General features: G+C 48.0%; 1 protein-coding gene and 1 pseudogene across 1 annotated transcript; both read right to left on the bottom strand.

Annotated features, from left to right (window-relative positions):
- Nucleotides 1–83: 83 nt before the first annotated feature.
- On the bottom strand, nucleotides 84–13,443 carry LOC136552381 (ubiquitin-ribosomal protein eL40 fusion protein-like). Its single transcript, XM_066543927.1, has 4 exons — nucleotides 13,143–13,443; nucleotides 1,465–1,678; nucleotides 828–894; nucleotides 84–397 (listed from the first exon to the last, which is right to left on the bottom strand). Exons 1-4 carry the CDS (start codon nucleotides 13,243–13,245, stop codon nucleotides 356–358), a joined length of 426 nt encoding a protein of 141 aa, XP_066400024.1. The 5' UTR covers nucleotides 13,246–13,443; the 3' UTR covers nucleotides 84–355.
- A 3,478-nt stretch (nucleotides 13,444–16,921) lies between these two features.
- LOC136548954 (ubiquitin-ribosomal protein eL40 fusion protein-like) lies at nucleotides 16,922–18,980 on the bottom strand (annotated as a pseudogene).
- Between the last annotated feature and the right edge of the window lie 1,652 nt (nucleotides 18,981–20,632).

Raw genomic sequence — 20,632 nt, 5'->3', positions numbered from 1 at the left:
ATGGTGCTAATGTTAGCGAGTTCATCACTAACAAGTGACTATCCCCGATCATGCATCTGCAATTCACACAAGAGACGAGCATATTGATAAGATGCCATTAGTATCCACCTCTTCTTCCAAACTGAACAACTCAAAGGATTCAGACAGTGAAAAAGATTCCAACCTCCAGCCACTAGCATTTCTTAGGCATGCCACTGCACGCGCTGAAACAGCATGGAGTATTTAATGTTCAACACGTAGATAGGAACTTAAGGTAGGACAACTAACACCCATGATAGAAATGTTTTGACAAGGTGATTCAACAACTGATACATGACGCTTTCAGATGGCACTCCAGAATGTCGCTTTCCAAAGCTCACATGGTAAACTTGGAGATGAACTTCTTCTTTGACCTCAGCTGAAAAGTAATATTAGAGGGAAAATCAAAGAATGAACAAAAAAATCACTACACTGTATGGTTCAACAAATTGTTCTAAAACAGGACATGGTTCAAAAGAGTAGATTTATATAGAGTAATTAAGAAACTAGAACAAGCATTACATGAAAATAAATGAGCTTGGATTCCATTGACATCTAAACTGCTACAATGCTATTGATATAACTTGAACACAGTGATGCCATTTTATATCCACTCTTACACCAGCATCATATGATGACTGAGATCATAGCATGGGCGATGCAACAAAACCAAGAACATTTTTTTTTCTCGAGTACACAAAAGATTTGTGCATCATTGTATTAAAGTAGAAGAGCAAATCTAAGAACATTAATAATGTTGGTGTACTTATAGAACACTTGGATGGCAGGGGAAAACAAGGCTTAATTACCTCGTTGCTGCGGCCACACTTCTTCTTGCGGCAGTTTTTGGACCTAGGGGGAAGGCGCGCATAGCACCTGCGAAGACATTACAGGCACAGTTTTAAGCTAAAGAAAGAAGCTGAAGAGGCACAAATCCTCAAGTGCTAATGAAAACATAGACATAATAACAAAAGAGTAAACAACGCAAAACTTAGTAAATGAAGAAACATGTATAAATGGTAATAAAATAGTGAATAGATAAATTTACTGTGTTTAACTAGAGGCAGTTGTGCATGTCTTATGATTCATCATTAGATTTGACAATAACTATACAAACAAGGCGTGGCTGTGTAATGAGATCAACTATCTAACTGAAACAAACAAGCCAGAATCAAAGGGCATGTATTGAGCTCCATTTTGCACATCATATCATACATATCATTGCATCAATCTCATTACATTTACTTCATTTGCATGCAGTGAACACAGAGGACCGGAGTACCGGACCATATACATGGAAACAGAGAGCGACCACTTGGGTTCAGACGTTCAGTTACCTCGATCTAACAAGACAACGCAGCCACCACACATACTGTACGCGAAATTATAACATTTACATACAGAAGAGATCAGTAGAGTTAGCAGAATTAAGGCCTCGGTACGTACTTGCGGCAGATCATCTTGCTCTCATTGTGCTTGCGGGCAAGGTTGATGAGGTCCAACGGGACGCTCATGAGGGGGTAGCCGCCCCTGCCGCCGCCGCGGAGGCGGAGCACCAGGTGCAGCGTGGACTCCTTCTGGATGCTGTAGTCGGCCAGGGTGCGGTCGTCATCCAGCTGCTTCCCGGCGAAGATGAGCCGCTGCTGGTCCGGCGGGATGCCTGCAAATAAATTGGTTAAACAACAGTTTCCATGACCGGTTAGTTCGCTACATAGATCAAAATCCGAGGTTGGAAACAGGGTTCTGATCAGTTCAAATAAGCTGTGGAGTTGCCAAGAATCCGACCATGCCACCCCCGACTATATTAACCCCAAGAAGCGCAAAGATTATGTCAGTACTCAGCTACCAGGTGCAACCTCAGAAGAGCCTACGAGCAAGACGGGCCAGGAGATCTCGAAGCTTCGGGCCGACAAGCCAAGGCCCAGGAAGGAGAACCCAAAATACACCGGAAGGGATTGGGCTGTCTGATTCCGCCTGCGTGCGTAAAGAGGCATGTCCTCTGTATCGGTATAAAGGAAAACAGAACTCCAGGAAGGAGGGCATCACGATTGTAACAGACTGAGAAAACTCGAACTAAATCATTCATCTGCCTATATTCTTCTTCTTCCTCCTCTGTATCTGCCAACTCCTCTCGTACCCCAACTGCTACCTCTCACATTTGGTATCAGATTCCTTCGATCCTCGGCACTGTCCGGTCGCTCAATTCCCTCATCCCCATCGGTTGCTCGTACTCCAACGATTTTGGTCGGTCTAACCCCGATTCGAGCCTGTGATCTGCAGCTGGAGTTGGGGATTCCATAATTCCGATCCCGGAGTCGCGACTTGTGGTGTGAATCGCCGATCTGGATCCCCCGTCCGCCGCCTCTCACGACCATTTCACCCGTCGCCAGAAGAAGTTCGGCGTGATGGATCCCACTCAGAAGCTGTTGCTCGATGAGATGGATCGCCGTTTCGGCACTCGCTTCGACAGCATCGACCGCCGCTTCGACGACCTGGAGAAGCAGATCGACGGTACCGCGAGTTCTTCATCGACTCGCCTCGACGCGCTGGAGAACGCAGCCAAGGTGTTCGACGAATGGCGCCCGGGAGTCGACGGCCTCATCGACGATTTGCGGGTCGAGGTGAACCGCCTGGCGTCCCTCAAGCTGGAGGTCGGGAAGATCTCCAAGTTCATGGAGAGATCCATGGTGGATGGGCCGAGCACTACTCCTGGTCTTCATGGCTCCATGCCGTCCGTGCTTGTCGCCAAGTCCTCGTCCGCCCCTGCCCCGCCGAGTGCGGCCGTCTTCACCAACAACCCCATGCGTTCGCCTGCGCTCAAGTCTTCACCGCCGTCCCCGACGTTCCGCACGGCTCCTCCATCGCCGAACTACAAGCCGGAGCTGCCGACTCTGCCGAACACTCTTGTTCCGCATGGTGGCTTCGAGGCTGCCCCGCGCCCATCTGCGGGATATGCAGCCAACCAGCCCAACGGGCACCGCGTCAACCAGGGTGGCTTCGGAGTGGTCACCACTCTGTTGCCACCACATGCCAAGGGTATGTCGTCTAGCCACTCCCCTTTCCCTTTGCCTTTACCGATAGCCCGTCCACCACACCCTCCACCGAGTCACCATTTTGAGTCTGGGTACCAGGGAGGTTCTAGGGGGGATCACACAGGCAAACTTCCTAAGTTTGATTTTCCTCGGTTCGAAGGGGAACATCCGAAGCTATGGATTAAGCAAGCCATACACTATTTCCGCCTATACCGTGTTGAGTCTGTTGTCTGGGTGTCGGCTGCCACTATGCATTTTCATGGCCCCGCCAAGCGTTGGCTCTCTTCAATTGAAGATGACCTTGAGTCCATAGAGTGGGATGTGTTTTGTGCTCAGTTGCTCTCTCGTTTTGGCCGCGATGAGCATGAATTGCTTTTGCGTCGTCTGTTCCGCATTCGTCAGAATGGTGCAGTCGCCGATTATATTGAGCAGTTCGTCAGTTTGGTAGATGAACTCAAAGCCTATGCTAAACACCCAGACCCACTATACTATGTTCAACGATTCATTGATGGATTACGTGATGATATTAAAGCTGTTTTGCTTGTCCACAAGCCGTCTACTCTCGATGCTGCCTGCGTTTTGGCTGAATTGTAGGAAGAGGCGCTGGGTGTCTCCAAGAGGGTATTCAGGCGTTCTGATGCGGTGCCTACCCAGAAGACGGTGTGGCATGGTGGAGTACCACTACCTATTCCACCACCCCGTACTGATGCTGTGGACGGCAAACGCTCTGGGCCCGTTTCCTCTTCCACCATTGATGAGAAGTTTCAGTCCCTGCGTGCTGCACGCCGTGCCCAGGGCTTATGTTTTCGCTGTGGGGCCAAATGGAGTCGCGACCATCGCTGTTCTGCAGCAGTTCAGCTCCATCTCGTCCAAGAGCTCCTGGACCTTTTTCCTGAAGAAGACATTCCTGCTGATGACTCAGGTCCTACTGCTCCTACTGCTGCTCAACTTATGATGCATCTATCTGTTGCTGCTGTCGCGGGTGCTCATTCCACCAAGACCTTCTGTTTATCTGGTGATATTCAAGGCAATCCATTGTCTATTTTACTTGATTCTGGTAGTTCTCATTCTTTTGTCAGTATGGCTTTGGCTAGTTCCCTCTCTGGTGTCCAGTCGTTATCTCCTGCAGTAACAGTTCAGGTAGCTAATGGGGCAGTGCTCACTTGTGATTCCCACATTCCTGCTGCTAGTTGGTCGGTACAAGGCTATTCCTTCACCACTGATTTGAAATTGTTGCCTCTGAGCTCTTATGATATGATTCTAGGCCTTGATTGGATGTCCCATTTCAGTCCTATGCAAGTGGATTGGAGTCAACAGTGGATTTGCATTCCATATCAGGATAAGTCTGTCTATCTTTGGGGTAATATGGCCGCTCTTCCCGCAGGTTCTGTTCTGCAGTTGTCCATAGTGCTGGAAACTCTTCAGCCTCAACATTCTTGTGTCAGTCCTGTGGTTCAACCATTGTTGGATGAGTTTGCTCATTTATTTACCCCACCATTAGGATTACCTCCTAGCAGGAACTGCGACCACACTATCCCACTGCTTGCTGGTGCTCAACCTGTTTTTGTACGGCCATACAGATATGCTCCCATCCTCAAATCTGAAATAGAAAAACAAGTAAATGAGATGCTGCAACAAGGGATTATACAGCCAAGTTCTAGTGCCTTTGCTTCTCCCGTTTTACTTGTGAAGAAAAAGGATTCCACATGGCGGTTTTGCATTGATTATCGACAGCTCAACGCTATTACTGCTAAAACTAAGTATCCAGTGCCTATTATTGAAGAGCTGTTAGATGAACTGGTGGGTGCTTCTTATTTCACTACTCTGGATTTGCAGGCAGGGTTCCATCAAATCCGCATGAAAGACGGTGAAGAATTCAAGACTGCCTTCCAGACACATTTTGGCCAATTTGAGTTCAGAGTGATGTCATTTGGCCTGACAGGAGCTCCTGGAACCTTTCAAGGTGCCATGAACACTACTTTGCACCCTTGTCTTAGGAAGTTTGCACTTGTCTTTTTCGATGACATTTTGATATACAGTAAGAGTTTGGAGGAGCACCTCCAACATGTAAGAATTGTCTTTCAGCTGCTTACTAAGGATCAGTGGCACTTGAAGTTATCCAAATGTGTATTTGCTCAGACGTCTATTTCCTATCTGGGGCACATCATCAGTGGTGCAGGTGTGGGCACAGACCCTTCTAAGCTGACAGCTATTGCAAATTGGCCGACTCCTTCTTCTGTCAAGGAACTTCGATCATTTCTGGGACTAGCTGGCTATTATCGCCGGTTTGTCCGCCACTTTGGTATTATCTCCAAGCCACTGACTGCATTACTCAGGAAACACTCCTTGTTTGTGTGGACTCAAGATCATGTTGTTGCCTTTCAGACATTGAAAGATGCTCTCTGTCAGTCACCAGTTTTGTCATTGCCTGACCTCTCCAAACCATTTGCTATTGAAACTGATGCATCTGAGGCTGGTGTTGGTGCTGTCTTAATGCAGGAGGGCCATCCAATTGCATTTATGAGCAAGGCATTAGGGCCGAAGTCTCGCGGCCTCTTTACTTATGAGAAAGAGTTCATGGCCATCTTATTGGCAGTCCAAGCCTGGCGACCTTATTTGCAATTTCAAGAATTTGTGATTCTCACCGATCAGAAGAGTCTGACTCAGCTGTCTGACCAACGATTGCATACTTACTGGCAACAGCGTGTCTTCTCCAAGCTCCTTGGTCTTCAATACCGCATTGTTTACCGTCCTGGCTCTGATAATCGGGTAGCAGATGCTCTGTCACGGCACCCAGCTCCAATGGCGTCGTGTGCGGCAGTATCTACTTTGGTCCCATTGTGGATATCAGCCGTGGTGGCTAGCTATGCTCAGGATTCCTCAGCTCAGTCTATGATTGCTAAATTGGCTTTGGATCCAGCCGCAGTGCCCAATTACACCCTCCAGTTTGGGGTCCTTCGCTATCGCTCTCGCATTTGGGTTGGCCATGATGTTTCTCTGCAGCAGCGTCTGTTGTCGGAATTCCATGCCAGTGCCTGGGGTGGCCATTCTGGTGCACCTGTGACCTTTCGTCGCCTCAAGCGCTGTTTCGCATGGAAAGGAATGAAGATGGCTGTTCATCAGTTTGTACAAACCTGCTCGGTCTGTCAGCAATCCAAGCCCGACCGTTCCAAGTTGCCTGGTCTGATCGTGACAGGATCTTCACTAGTCACTTTTGGTCTGAATTGTTTAAATTGGCTGATGTTAAGCTCTGTCATAGCTCAGCCTATCATCCGCAGTCCGACGGGCAGACTGAACGAGTCAATCAGTGCCTCGAGACATATTTACGTTGCTTTGTTCATGCTTGTCCTAGAAAATGGAGTTCTTGGCTTACTGCTGCTGAGTTTTGGTACAACACCTGCACTCATTCTGCTACTGGACGAACTCCATTTGAAGCATTATATGGTTACTCGCCTCGCTTGCTTCCTGTTTCTCTGGGCTCCACAGCTACTGAAGAAGTGATTCAGTGGGTTTCTGGTCGTGACTGGATGGACCAGCTCCTTAAACATCATCTCAATCGAGCCAAGCAGCGTATGAAGAAACACGCTGATCTTCACCGCTCCGAACGCTCGTTCGCCGTGGATGAGCTGGTGTACGCTTCAACCATATGTGCAGTCTTCTCTTGCTCCCCGTGCTCATCATAAGTTGGCCTTCCGTTTCTTCGGCCCCTTCCGTATCTTAGCTCGTGTTGGGTCTGTGGCTTATAAGTTGGAGTTACCTGCTCATTCATTGCTTCATCCGGTCTTCCACGTTTCTCAACTCAAGAAGGCCGTGGGTGCATCTCATCAGGTGGTACCTACTCTCCCAACTGATTTTGCATTACATCTTTCTCCAGAGAAGATATTGCAGACTCGCTCGGTGGTTCGCGATGCTGTTCGTGTGTCTCAAGTGCTGGTTAAATGGAACAACTTGCCTTTGGAACTCGCCACTTGGGAGGATTATGAAGCCCTTCGACAGGAGTTTCCAAGATCCACTGCTTGGGGGCAAGCAGCGACCAAAGGAAGGGGGAATGTCAGTACTCAGCTACCAGGTGCAACCTCAGAAGAGCCTACGAGCAAGACGGGCCAGGAGATCTCGAAGCTTCAGGCCGACAAGCCAAGGCCCAGGAAGGAGAACCCAAAATACACCGGAAGGGATTGGGCTGTCTGATTCCGCCTACGTGCGTAAAGAGGCATGTCCTCTATATCGGTATAAAGGAAAACAGAACTCCAGGAAGGAGGGCATCACGATTGTAACAGACTGAGAAAACTCGAACTAAATCATTCATCTGCCTATATTCTTCTTCTTCCTCCTCTGTATCTGCCAACTCCTCTCGTACCCCAACTGCTACCTCTCACATTTGGTATCAGATTCCTTCGATCCTCGGCACTGTCCGGTCGCTCGATTCCCTCATCCCCATCGGTTGCTCGTACTCCAACGATTTTGGTCGGTCTAACCCCGATTCGAGCCTGTGATCTGCAGCTGGAGTTGGGGATTCCATAATTCCGATCCCGGAGTCGCGACTTGTGGTGTGAATCGCCGATCTGGATCCCCCGTCCGCCGCCTCTCACGACCATTTCACCCGTCGCCAGAAGAAGTTCGGCGTGATGGATCCCACTCAGAAGCTGTTGCTCGATGAGATGGATCGCCGTTTCGGCACTCGCTTCGACAGCATCGACCGCCGCTTCGACGACCTAGAGAAGCAGATCGACGGTACCGCGAGTTCTTCATCGACTCGCCTCGACGCGCTGGAGAACGCAGCCAAGGTGTTCGACGAATGGCGCTCGGGAGTCGACGGCCTCATCGACGATTTGCGGGTCGAGGTGAACCGCCTGGCGTCCCTCAAGCTGGAGGTCGGGAAGATCTCCAAGTTCATGGAGAGATCCATGGTGGATGGGCCGAGCACTACTCCTGGTCTTCATGGCTCCATGCCGTCCGTGCTTGTCGCCAAGTCCTCGTCCGCCCCTGCCCCGTCGAGTGCGGCCATCTTCACCAACAACCCCATGCGTTCGCCTGCGCTCAAGTCTTCACCGCCGTCCCCGACGTTCCGCACGGCTCCTCCATCGCCGAACTACAAGCCGGAGCTGCCGACTCTGCCGAACACTCTTGTTCCGCATGGTGGCTTCGAGGCTGCCCCACGCCCATCTGCGGGATATGCAGCCAACCAGCCCAACGGGCACCGCGTCAACCAGGGTGGCTTCGGAGTGGTCACCACTCTGTTGCCACCACATGCCAAGGGTATGTCGTCTAGCCACTCCCCTTTCCCTTTGCCTTTACCGATAGCCCATCCACCACACCCTCCACCGAGTCACCATTTTGAGTCTGGGTACCAGGGAGGTTCTAGGGGGGATCACACAGGCAAACTTCCTAAGTTTGATTTTCCTCGGTTCAAAGGGGAACATCCGAAGCTATGGATTAAGCAAGCCATACACTATTTCCGCCTATACCGTGTTGAGTCTGTTGTCTGGGTGTCGGCTGCCACTATGCATTTTCATGGCCCCGCCAAGCGTTGGCTCTCTTCAATTGAAGATGACCTTGAGTCCATAGAGTGGGATGTGTTTTGTGCTCAGTTGCTCTCTCGTTTTGGCCGCGATGAGCATGAATTGCTTTTGCGTCGTCTGTTCCGCATTCGTCAGAATGGTGCAGTCGCCGATTATATTGAGCAGTTCGTCAGTTTGGTAGATGAACTCAAAGCCTATGCTAAACACCCAGACCCACTATACTATGTTCAACGATTCATTGATGGATTACGTGATGATATTAAAGCTGTTTTGCTTGTCCACAAGCCGTCTACTCTCGATGCTGCCTGCGTTTTGGCTGAATTGTAGGAAGAGGCGCTGGGTGTCTCCAAGAGGGTATTCAGGCGTTCTGATGCGGTGCCTACCCAGAAGACGGCGTGGCATGGTGGAGTACCACTACCTATTCCACCACCCCGTACTGATGCTATGGACGGCAAACGCTCTGGGCCCGTTTCCTCTTCCACCATTGATGAGAAGTTTCAGTCCCTGCGTGCTGCACGCCGTGCCCAGGGCTTATGTTTTCGCTGTGGGGCCAAATGGAGTCGCGACCATCGCTGTTCTGCAGCAGTTCAGCTCCATCTCGTCCAAGAGCTCCTGGACCTTTTTCCTGAAGAAGACATTCCTGCTGATGACTCAGGTCCTACTGCTCCTACTGCTGCTCAACTTATGATGCATCTATCTGTTGCTGCTGTCGTGGGTGCTCATTCCACCAAGACCTTCTGTTTATCTGGTGATATTCAAGGCAATCCATTATCTATTTTACTTGATTCTGGTAGTTCTCATTCTTTTGTCAGTATGGCTTTGGCTAGTTCCCTCTCTGGTGTCCAGTCGTTATCTCCTGCAGTAACAGTTCAGGTAGCTAATGGGGCAGTGCTCACTTGTGATTCCCACATTCCTGCTGCTAGTTGGTCGGTACAAGGCTATTCCTTCACCACTGATTTGAAATTGTTGCCTCTGAGCTCTTATGATATGATTCTAGGCCTTGATTGGATGTCCCATTTCAGTCCTATGCAAGTGGATTGGAGTCAACAGTGGATTTGCATTCCATATCAGGATAAGTCTGTCTATCTTTGGGGTAATATGGCCGCTCTTCCCGCAGGTTCTGTTCTGCAGTTGTCCATAGTGCTAGAAACTCTTCAGCCTCAACATTCTTCTGTCAGTCCTGTGGTTCAACCATTGTTGGATGAGTTTGCTCATTTATTTACCCCACCATTAGGATTACCTCCTAGCAGGAACTGCGACCACACTATCCCACTGCTTGCTGGTGCTCAACCTGTTTTTGTACGGCCATACAGATATGCTCCCATCCTCAAATCTGAAATAGAAAAACAAGTAAATGAGATGCTGCAACAAGGGATTATACAGCCAAGTTCTAGTGCCTTTGCTTCTCCCGTTTTACTTGTGAAGAAAAAGGATTCCACATGGCGGTTTTGCATTGATTATCGACAGCTCAACGCTATTACTGCTAAAACTAAGTATCCAGTGCCTATTATTGAAGAGCTGTTAGATGAACTGGCGGGTGCTTCTTATTTCACTACTCTGGATTTGCAGGCAGGGTTCCATCAAATCCGCATGAAAGACGGTGAAGAATTCAAGACTGCCTTCCAGACACATTTTGGCCAATTTGAGTTCAGAGTGATGTCATTTGGCCTGACAGGAGCTCTTGGAACCTTTCAAGGTGCCATGAACACTACTTTGCACCCTTGTCTTAGGAAGTTTGCACTGGTCTTTTTCGATGACATTTTGATATACAGTAAGAGTTTGGAGGAGCACCTCCAACATGTAAGAATTGTCTTTCAGCTGCTTACTAAGGATCAGTGGCACTTGAAGTTATCCAAATGTGTATTTGCTCAGACGTCTATTTCCTATCTGGGGCACATCATCAGTGGTGCGGGTGTGGGCACAGACCCTTCTAAGCTGACAGCTATTGCAAATTGGCCGACTCCTTCTTCTGTCAAGGAACTTCGATCATTTCTGGGACTAGCTGGCTATTATCGCCGGTTTGTCCGCCACTTTGGTATTATCTCCAAGCCACTGACTGCATTACTCAGGAAACACTCCTTGTTTGTGTGGACTCAAGATCATGTTGTTGCCTTTCAGACATTGAAAGACGCTCTCTGTCAGTCACCAGTTTTGTCATTGCCTGACTTCTCCAAACCATTTGCTATTGAAACTGATGCATCTGAGGCTGGTGTTGGTGCTGTCTTAATGCAGGAGGGCCATCCAATTGCATTTATGAGCAAGGCATTAGGGCCGAAGTCTCGCGGCCTCTCTACTTATGAGAAAGAGTTCATGGCCATCTTATTGGCAGTCCAAGCCTGGCGACCTTATTTGCAATTTCAAGAATTTGTGATTCTCACCAATCAGAAGAGTCTGACTCAGTTGTCTGACCAACGATTGCATACTTACTGGCAACAGCGTGTCTTCTCCAAGCTCCTTGGTCTTCAATACCGCATTGTTTACCGTCCTGGCTCTGATAATCGGGCAGCAGATGCTCTGTCACGGCACCCAGCTCCAATGGCGTCGTGTGCGGCAGTATCTACTTTCGTCCCATCGTGGATATCAGCCGTGGTGGCTAGCTATGCTCAGGATTCCTCAGCTCAGTCTATGATTGCTAAATTGGCTTTGGATCCAGCCGCAGTGCCCAATTACACCCTCCAGTCTAGGGTCCTTCGCTATCGCTCTCGCATTTGGGTTGGCCATGATGTTTCTCTGCAGCAGCGTCTGTTGTCGGAATTCCATGCCAGTGCCTGGGGTGGCCATTCTGGTGCACCTGTGACCTTTCGTCGCCTCAAGCGCTGTTTCGCGTGGAAAGGAATGAAGATGGCTGTTCATCAGTTTGTACAAACCTGCTCGGTCTGTCAGCAATCCAAGCCCGACCGTTCCAAGTTGCCTGGTCTGATCGTGACAGGATCTTCACTAGTCACTTTTGGTCTGAATTGTTTAAATTGGCTGATGTTAAGCTCTGTCATAGCTCAGCCTATCATCCGCAGTCCGACGGGCAGACTGAACGAGTCAATCAGTGCCTCGAGACATATTTACGTTGCTTTGTTCATGCTTGTCCCAGAAAATGGAGTTCTTGGCTTACTGCTGCTGAGTTTTGGTACAACACCTGCACTCATTCTGCTACTGGACGAACTCCATTTGAAGCATTATATGGTTACTCGCCTCGCTTGCTTCCTGTTGCTCTGGGCTCCACAGCTACTGAAGAAGTGATTCAGTGGGTTTCTGGTCGTGACTGGATGGACCAGCTCCTTAAACATCATCTCAATCGAGCCAAGCAGCGTATGAAGAAACACGCTGATCTTCACCGCTCCGAACGCTCGTTCGCCGTGGATGAGCTGGTGTACGCTCCAACCATATGTGCAGTCTTCTCTTGCTCCCCGTGCTCATCAGAAGTTGGCCTTCCGTTTCTTCGGCCCCTTCCGTATCTTAGCTCGTGTTGGGTCTGTGGCTTATAAGTTGGAGTTACCTGCTCATTCATTGCTTCATCCGGTCTTCCACGTTTCTCAACTCAAGAAGGCCGTGGGTGCATCTCATCAGGTGGTACCTACTCTCCCAACTGATTTTGCATTACATCTTTCTCCAGAGAAGATATTGCAGACTCGCTCGGTGGTTCGCGATGCTGTTCGTGTGTCTCAAGTGCTGGTTAAATGGAACAACTTGCCTTTGGAACTCGCCACTTGGGAGGATTATGAAGCCCTTCGACAGGAGTTTCCAAGATCCACTGCTTGGGGGCAAGCAGCGACCAAAGGAAGGGGGAATGTCAGTACTCAGCTACCAGGTGCAACCTCAGAAGAGCCTACGAGCAAGACGGGCCAGGAGATCTCGAAGCTTCGGGCCGACAAGCCAAGGCCCAGGAAGGAGAACCCAAAATACACCGGAAGGGATTGGGCTGTCTGATTCCGCCTGCGTGCGTAAAGAGGCATGTTCTCTGTATCGGTATAAAGGAAAACAGAACTCCAGGAAGGAGGGCATCACGATTGTAACAGACTGAGAAAACTCGAACTAAATCATTCATCTGCCTATATTCTTCTTCTTCCTCCTCTGTATCTGCCAACTCCTCTCGTACCCCAACTGCTACCTCTCACAGATTATTAGTAAAGTAATAACTCAAAAACGCAACCAAGCGCTGTGCTTGACCGGATCAAAAAGAAAGTTTTGTTTTTGAGTTTAATCTAAGCAGATCGAAACATCAAAGTGCTCTGTTCTAACCCAAAATCATCAGGATCGGACACGGCGCACGATCAGTAAACCCAGAACATGTGAAATTCCAAAGCGTGCAAGGGAAAGTAATAAACATATGAAAAAAGATCAAACTTTCAAGCATTAAATGGTGGAAGTTGCAGCCCGCGTAGTCACACAAACGGAACACCGAAGAGAGACAGAGAGACGAGGGCGCGATCAACCCAACCACATGCTGACATGCACATCGATGATCAAGTAACTGGCTCAAGAACACATCGAGACCACAGAAAGGAGCAAGCTTTCGACTTTGGAGCAGCGGATAGGAGACGCTAAAAGGAGCAAGCTTTCGACTTTGCTGCTAGTTTACCCTCCTTGTCCTGAATCTTGGCCTTGACGTTGGCGATGGTGTCGCCGCTCTCGACCTCCAGCGTGATGGTCTTCCCCGTCAGCGTCTTCACGAAGATCTGCATCTCCGCCGGTGGGTTGCTCGCTCGCTTCCTCCTGCTCTCCCTCCCCTACGGCCGGGGCGACAGTCGTGTTGTGGCCTGTGGGGGTGGCGGCGGTAGTGGAGTGGAGCGGTGAACTGGTGATGGCCAGGGACGGACACGTCGTCTCCTTTTTGTAGGGAGGGGAGAGGGAGGGGAAGAGGGTAACGCGGCCTCTACGGAACAGTAGGCTCCCCTCACGGTCACGGCCGGGGAGTGGGGGAGTGGGTGGGTGACAGCGCATGGCGGCAGTAACGCGCGCGCAACGAAACCCCCCGGAACGGCATGGTCGCCGGCTGTACGTAGGCAACGCAACGGCATAGACGAAGGCTGTCCGGGCTTTTCTGGGGCCGGCCTGGAGCAGGGGCACGGCCCAGGAAAAACGTGCTGGCCCAGTAGAGCAATGTAGTAGTAGTTTGTACACACTTCGAATTTGCGTCCGTTTCATGCCATTTGTCCACTCAGGTCTCGGGCTCGGCATATATTTTGCAATGTTTGAGTTGCTAGCTCTGGATAAGATTTGGCACCATTTCACCACCAAAGACAATAACCTCCTACGTACTAGTTGCTTGTTCTCAGAACATCTTGAATCCTTCAAATGGAGTTGGCGCCCGCACATGTGCTAGCTCTTGAGCAAGATAAAGGAGGAAGCACGAACTTGAGCGATTTTTTTTTTTTTGATAGGACGAACTTGAGCGATTACAGGTGCACAACATCTAACAACTTTGTTTATGTAAATGTAATTTTTTTATTTAAAAGAACTATTTTGTCTTTTTCTAATACCCGCTTATCAATGAAATAAGCACCGTCACGTACTTGTTGTTGTTTTTTTTTAAAAAAAAAGTACATCTCGAACCCCCCTCTTTCTCGACGAACTAATCAGCCAGCTCTCAAATAAGCTTAATATAATTACCCAGAGTCGAAGTACCCTTGTAGTGTAGAAAAACTCTACCAAATTTGGTGCCAATCAAAGATCAACCAAAGTTGAAATGCTCCATCCCTTTTTTGTCTTTCGTCTGCAAGTTGTCTGCGCTGCTCCGTGTAGCTCGCTCGCTCACTCACAGATAACAATTTTTTTTTTTTGTAGACTTCACAGCATATACGTACTCACATTGATGGTGGGGAGGAGGAATATTAAGAATTTCTTTGGATGCACTCTAATCCACATAGATTGTGATAGATTAGGATAGAAATTAAAATGAACTAATTTTCCACCTCAGTCCCTCTCAACCTGCATGAATTGAGGTGAATTGGGGATTTGGGGTGGAGCCAACCAAGCTGTAAAAAGGACCTGTTCCACACCGGCGCTGGAGGCAAAAAGTTTCATTTGATTCGATGATCCTCCAATCCTGTGCGTTACACATCAAATGTTATGACCATCCTATGAAAGAACACAATGACACTATGCATTGAAAGTTTTGTTTGATTTATCAACCCAAAGCACTTTACATAATGTGTGCAATTCAGAAATTATCATGGTTCAACAAGTACAAGGCTTGCTTTCAACTAGCCGATTATGAGCCCCTTCGTCCGTCCCTGGAGGCCATGATCTGCCCAGATCCGTCTTGTGAAGACAAAGCCGCCGTCTCAACTGCATTGAAGTGCCAGCCAACATGAGATATTTGATCCCGATGTAACTGATACAATGGCTGTTCAGCTTTATTCAGTTTGTGAACTGAAAGAGGAAGGAACGACCAAATACATGCGCAGGGAACAGGCCAACAGGGGCTCACGCTCACTTCACAAGGGCACACCCGCAGTAGTGATTCCTATTCATCTTTGCATCAACCAGACGTCCCAGCAAATGCTATCTGAACTCATGTACAGAAACGAGCCATAGTGTAGTATTGATCGGTCACTTTGCAGCCATTGTGTAGTATTGATCGGTGTAAACTTGTGTGGCGTGTGCGGCCCCTCACCGTGGCAGTACAACATCACCTCCACTGGCAAGTTCTTTGTCAAGGAACTAGTGCACTACAATATAATGATCAGACAACTCCAACCAGCGTTGTTGTTATATTTTTGAGTCGTTGTTGTTATATTAGCAACATACATGTTTGGCAGTGAATACTAGGAGCTAGCTATCACTACTACAGAATGCTTTTGCGCGGCGGTCGTTTTTGCTTTTCCGCGGCGGGCAAAGGCGTCCGCCGCGGCGAGAAGGTCACGGTAAATCGTGGCCTTGCCGCGGCGGGCACCTTTGCCCGCCGCGGTTAATCGATTTACCACGGCGGGCAACTAAGAATGTCCGCCACGGTAAATCATTCCGAAAAAACAAAAAAAAAGAGAAAAAACCCTGGACAGGCCCGCCAAGCCCATCCACAGGCTCGTCGAGCCCATCCAGGGCTGCAGCGCCGTCGTCGCCCCCGCCGGACGATCCACCACCGGATCCGGTCGATCCACCCCTGGATCCGCCACCAGGAGGAGCGACGCCGCCGGATCCGGACCCGCCGTGGCCCGATCTACAAAGAGGAGAGAGGGACGAGTGAGGGAGATTGAAGAGAGGAAGAGGGAGACGGCCGGGGATCTGGACCTCCTCGACCTCCGGATCTAGACCTCTGTCTACGAACCTCGAAGGAGAGAAGCCGCCGCCACCTTGCGCCGGAAACCACCGTGGATCCGGGCTGGCACCACCTTCTTGCGCAGCCGTGAAACCACGCCATGACCGCCTCCTTGCGTTTCCCCCGTCGTGGATCCACGCCGTGGGGGCCTCCCCCGCTGACGAGGGAGGGAGAGAGGAAGAGAAGGAGGGAGCGCTTGAGCTCCGAGGGTCGCCACCGCGTGCGAGCTCGGAGGGCCACCGCCGCGCGAGCACCCGGGAGCCGCCGTCGCGGGGTGGCGCACGGCGGAGGGAAGAGAGGAGGAGGCGCGCGGTCGCATGAGTCGGGGATGAGAGAGGGAGGCGGCTGGGGATGTGGAGTGAGGCTAGGGTTCACAAGTGAAGTGCCACTTATATACGAGCCCAGTAGAAAAGCTGAGATGGGCTTCTTCTGGGCTGAGAGTTTGGGCCTTATTTTTTAAAGCGGGCTTTATAAAATGCCCGTCACGGTAAATCGATTTACCGTGGCGGGCTTCTTAAGATGCCCGCTACGGTTAATAGGGTATTTTTCGTGGCGGGCATCTTAAGACGCCCGCCACAGTAAATTAATTTACTGTGGCGGACAAAAGAGCCTGTCACGGTAAATAAAAAATGCCCGCATCGGTAAATCACGGGATTAACCGTGGCGGGCTAAAATGGACGCCCGCCTCGGAGGCCATCGGGGGAGTGTCGCGGTTAATCGTTTGTGTAGTAGTGTATGACAACGAGGGGCGGACCCAGTACAAAAGGAGCAGGGCACGTGCCCCCACTCAAATTCTGTTTTTAAAGAAAATATACATTCTATTTGTAGGTGTGGTGCTAGCACAATATTTGAGATAACCAGAGACCAGACTAGGGTTTTTGGTTTTGGTCGATCCGATTCCTCGATTTTGTTGCAGCTCGCTGCTGCAGGTAAAACGAAAAATGGCAAGAAATGTGGTGCAGCCCAATATTGCGAAGATCACTGGTCTGGTGCTTAACACGTACGTATGCAGAATAAGACATTTTTTGGAAACACGAAATTTGAGTGGGGCATGTGCCCCCGCTCCTTATGCACTGAGTAGGTAGCCAAAATAATGAACGAATGAATGAACAAGTATAGGAGAATTCAAACATTTCTTAACATGTCTCAGCCATGCAACAGAATGGCATGAATTTTTCGAATAGCAAAACAAGGTTTGATATCGAGTGGGAAATAAACAAGGTAAACTAAAAACCCTAGTAGCAGATATCGACAATTATTCAGTTGACGGATGGCACTTTCGGACTTGCTAGCTTTCCAAATGGCTCACATGAGCTTCTTCTTTGCCCTCAGCTGAAAAGAAGAGCAATGTTCGGAAACTATCAGATCAAAGGACGGATACATCAATATCATTATTGATTATTACAACTTAATAATTAATGCTGTTGGCTGCTAATTATTTAAACCTGCCTATGCACAAACTGTTGTAAAACGCAATTATGGATACTGTGTAGCATAGTATGAAATGAAAACTTGGACTAGGAATTTTATTTTATTGATGCCGATGTATTAATCAACTTAGACTAGAGCTACCCTAAGTCAAATTATTTTAAGACCGACCAAATTTATGGAAAAACATTAATACTTATGACACTAAATTAGCATTACTAGATATATCATAGAATATACTCTCTCCGTTTTAAATTATAAGTCGCTTTGGCTTTTTTTTGGTACGTCTAGATGCATAGCAAAATAGATGTACCAAAAAAAATTAAAACGACTTATAATTTGGAACAGGGGGAGTATATTCATAATATATACTTATTTAGTATCAAATGATGTTACCCTTTTCTATAAAATTGATCAAATATAAGATATTAATTTGATTTAAGGTGATTCTAGAAATTGATTCATTTTTGGAGAGAGGGAGTATAACCGGAAGGACCACAATACGAACTCAGAAGTACCGTGGATTTATTTCGGTCAAGGACAACATAAAGAAGACGCTAATCGATCAACAAAATAGTGAGTGTTCCTGATATTACAATGGTGAAGTGATGACACTTGTGGCAGAGAAATTAAAAAATAAGTCTCACCGCGTTGCTGTGGCCACACTTCTTCTTGCGGCAGTTTGCGGCCTTGGGGTGGTGAAGGCGTGCATAGCACCTGAAAATCAAATCAAATACATTGGAAAAAAAAAACTTTAGCATCGATTCAACTTCTTATCAACCAAACTTTGCAGATAGAAGAACAGCTAAATTTTGCAATATTTAGCTGCTGCAAAAGAAGGCAACTCCACAAACTAAACGATTCATTGTAGGCCAAACCATTTAACAATACCTACTACCAGATGTACAAAATCGAATAAAAATCTAACATTATGAAAGTATATCAAGATATAAAACTATTTCACATTTTCAATTCATGTGTTGGATTGGAATATATGTATGTAAAAATAATCTAGTACATGCATATGGTGACCACTACATTGAAGCCAATTTAGCAGATTGTATCATGCATTGAGCGGCATTATTAACTACACATCACAGTTCGTATAATTGCGCGACAGAGCTAACTAGAGTTTAAACATCTGAGTAGACGATAAGGATCAGGCAGAGGTTACACGTACTTGCGGCAGACCATCTTGCTCTCATTGTGCTTGCGGGCAAGGTTGATGAGGTCCCACGGCACACGCATGGTGGGTGTAGCCGCCACGGCCGCCGCCGCGGAGACGGAGGACCAGGTGCAGCGTGGACTCCTTCCGGATGTTGTAGACGGCCAGGGTGCGCCCGTCATCTAACTGCTTCCCGGCGAAGATTGCTGGTCCGGCGGGATGCCTGCATGCAAATTAAAATTCAAGCAAGCAAGGCAGTCAACAATGTCCACTTTGGGCAAATTGGAAGGGTAGTTAATCGATCTATCCAATAAACAAGAAAAAGGTTGAAAGAGAGGCGGATCGAGGAGGCAATGGATAGATGGATCACCTTCCGTGTCCTGGATCTTGGCCTTGACATTTTCGACGGTGTCGCTGCTCTCGACCTCCAGCGTGATGGTCTTCCCCGTCAGCGTCTTCACGAAGATCTGCCTCTTCGCCGGCGGCAGCGCGCTTGCTTCCCTAGATCGCTTTGCTCTCCGGCCGAACTGGCGGTTAGGTTTGCGGCGGTGGGAGATGAACTGGCGAGGTGATCAGATGATGGTGGCGCGGACGTCCGCGTGGTCTCCTTTATAAAGAGTAGTGGTGACGGATCGGAGGTGTGGGCGCCCGTTATGGAACCCCTCGCGAAACGACGGCGAAATCCACGGGCCACGGCACCAGCGACGCTTCAAATCCGCGCGATGCATGCGCGCGTCAGTTTGGGCTGCCTCCCCCTCCCCCGGACCCCAGCGATCGATCGTGCCCTGCGGCGCGCTCTCTCCGTCTCCACCCTCTCTGCTCTTGCGTACGTGGCCAATTCAACGTGTTAACGTGCACGTACATCAAAAACAGGCTTCTATCTACTTCATAGACCATTTTTCGTCTTTTCTGCCCTCTAAAACCATATCGTCGCTCTTCACTGGTGCAGAGGCTACATCGCTACCGCTATCTAAATCCATGATAGTTCTATCAAGAAAATATAAGAAAATAATATTATTGGGATGGCTTTCTATAGGGATTGAAGTTTAGATAGACTCTCATCTCAAAAAAAAAAGTTTAGATAGACTCTTGGAGTTGATCAACGGCCACATCAGGTGATTGTATCCATAGAACATCTGCCGTAATATAGATAATAAATAAATAGGAGTTAATATCATTCCTATTGCCATTACAAAAGTAATTAGCATTTTTGGCATTAACATAAATTTTGGACTAGTAATTAGTCCAAAAAATACTACTAATTCTGCAACAAAACCGCTCATTCCCGGCAAGGCAAGAGAAGCCATTGAAAAGCTACTAAACATGGTAATTTTTTTTTTTTGCCATTGGGATACATATTCCCCCAGTTCTTCGAGATAAACAAGACGCATTCTATCACAAGCCGTTCCCGCCAAGAAAAAAAGTGTAGCACCAATAAATCCATGAGATAATATTTGTAAAATAGCTCCATTTAGTCCAATGTTGGTTATGGAACCAATTCCTATAATTATGAAACCCATGTGAGATACGGAGGAGTAGGCTATTCTTTTTTTGAAATTTCGTTGACCAAGAGAAGTTGAAGCTGCATAGATTATTTGCACCGCTCCTATTATTACCAACCAGGGGGAATAAATAATGAGCATGAGGTAACAATTCCATATTGACCCAAATCAATCCTTATACTTCCATCTTTAATAGAATTTCAGCTAAAAGCATCAGGATCGCTCTTGTAAAGTGTTTGTACTTATCTTTTTTTTCAACAACATACATGCATTGCACCATTTTCTCGAAAAATCGATGCACTCATTGGTACCCTTACCTATATAGTGTTCCTAATCACCGGCTAAGACTGGCCATTGCATGCATAAGGTTATGTAACGGGTCTCTCCAAAATTCATAAGAGGTAAGTTCACTGACGATCCTCAAACTTGTTTTACTGTGTCATCTCGATTCCTAAACTTACGAAACGTCTTTAGGTCATCAAACTTGTTTGCCCGTGTCATCCCAGTCTCTAAACTCCAAAAAGAGTATATCTAACAGAGGCTCAGGGCTAGAGGATACAACAACAATCAGTCGAAAAAGAGCAAAAAAAAATTCAAACGCACTTACCTACATCACGGGCAAGATATACTTTTTGATATGTTTATTTTTCTCCTTTGATGCAAGAGATCCAAAATAACCGGTAAAAGAATATCTCCAAATTATTTACCCTCTTCTG

The sequence above is a fragment of the Miscanthus floridulus genome, chromosome 4, assembly GCF_019320115.1.
Source record: "Miscanthus floridulus cultivar M001 chromosome 4, ASM1932011v1, whole genome shotgun sequence".
NCBI lineage: Eukaryota > Viridiplantae > Streptophyta > Magnoliopsida > Poales > Poaceae > Miscanthus > Miscanthus floridulus.
The sequence above is the reverse complement of the archived record's forward strand: the minus strand, read 5'-3'. Positions and strand labels throughout refer to the sequence as shown.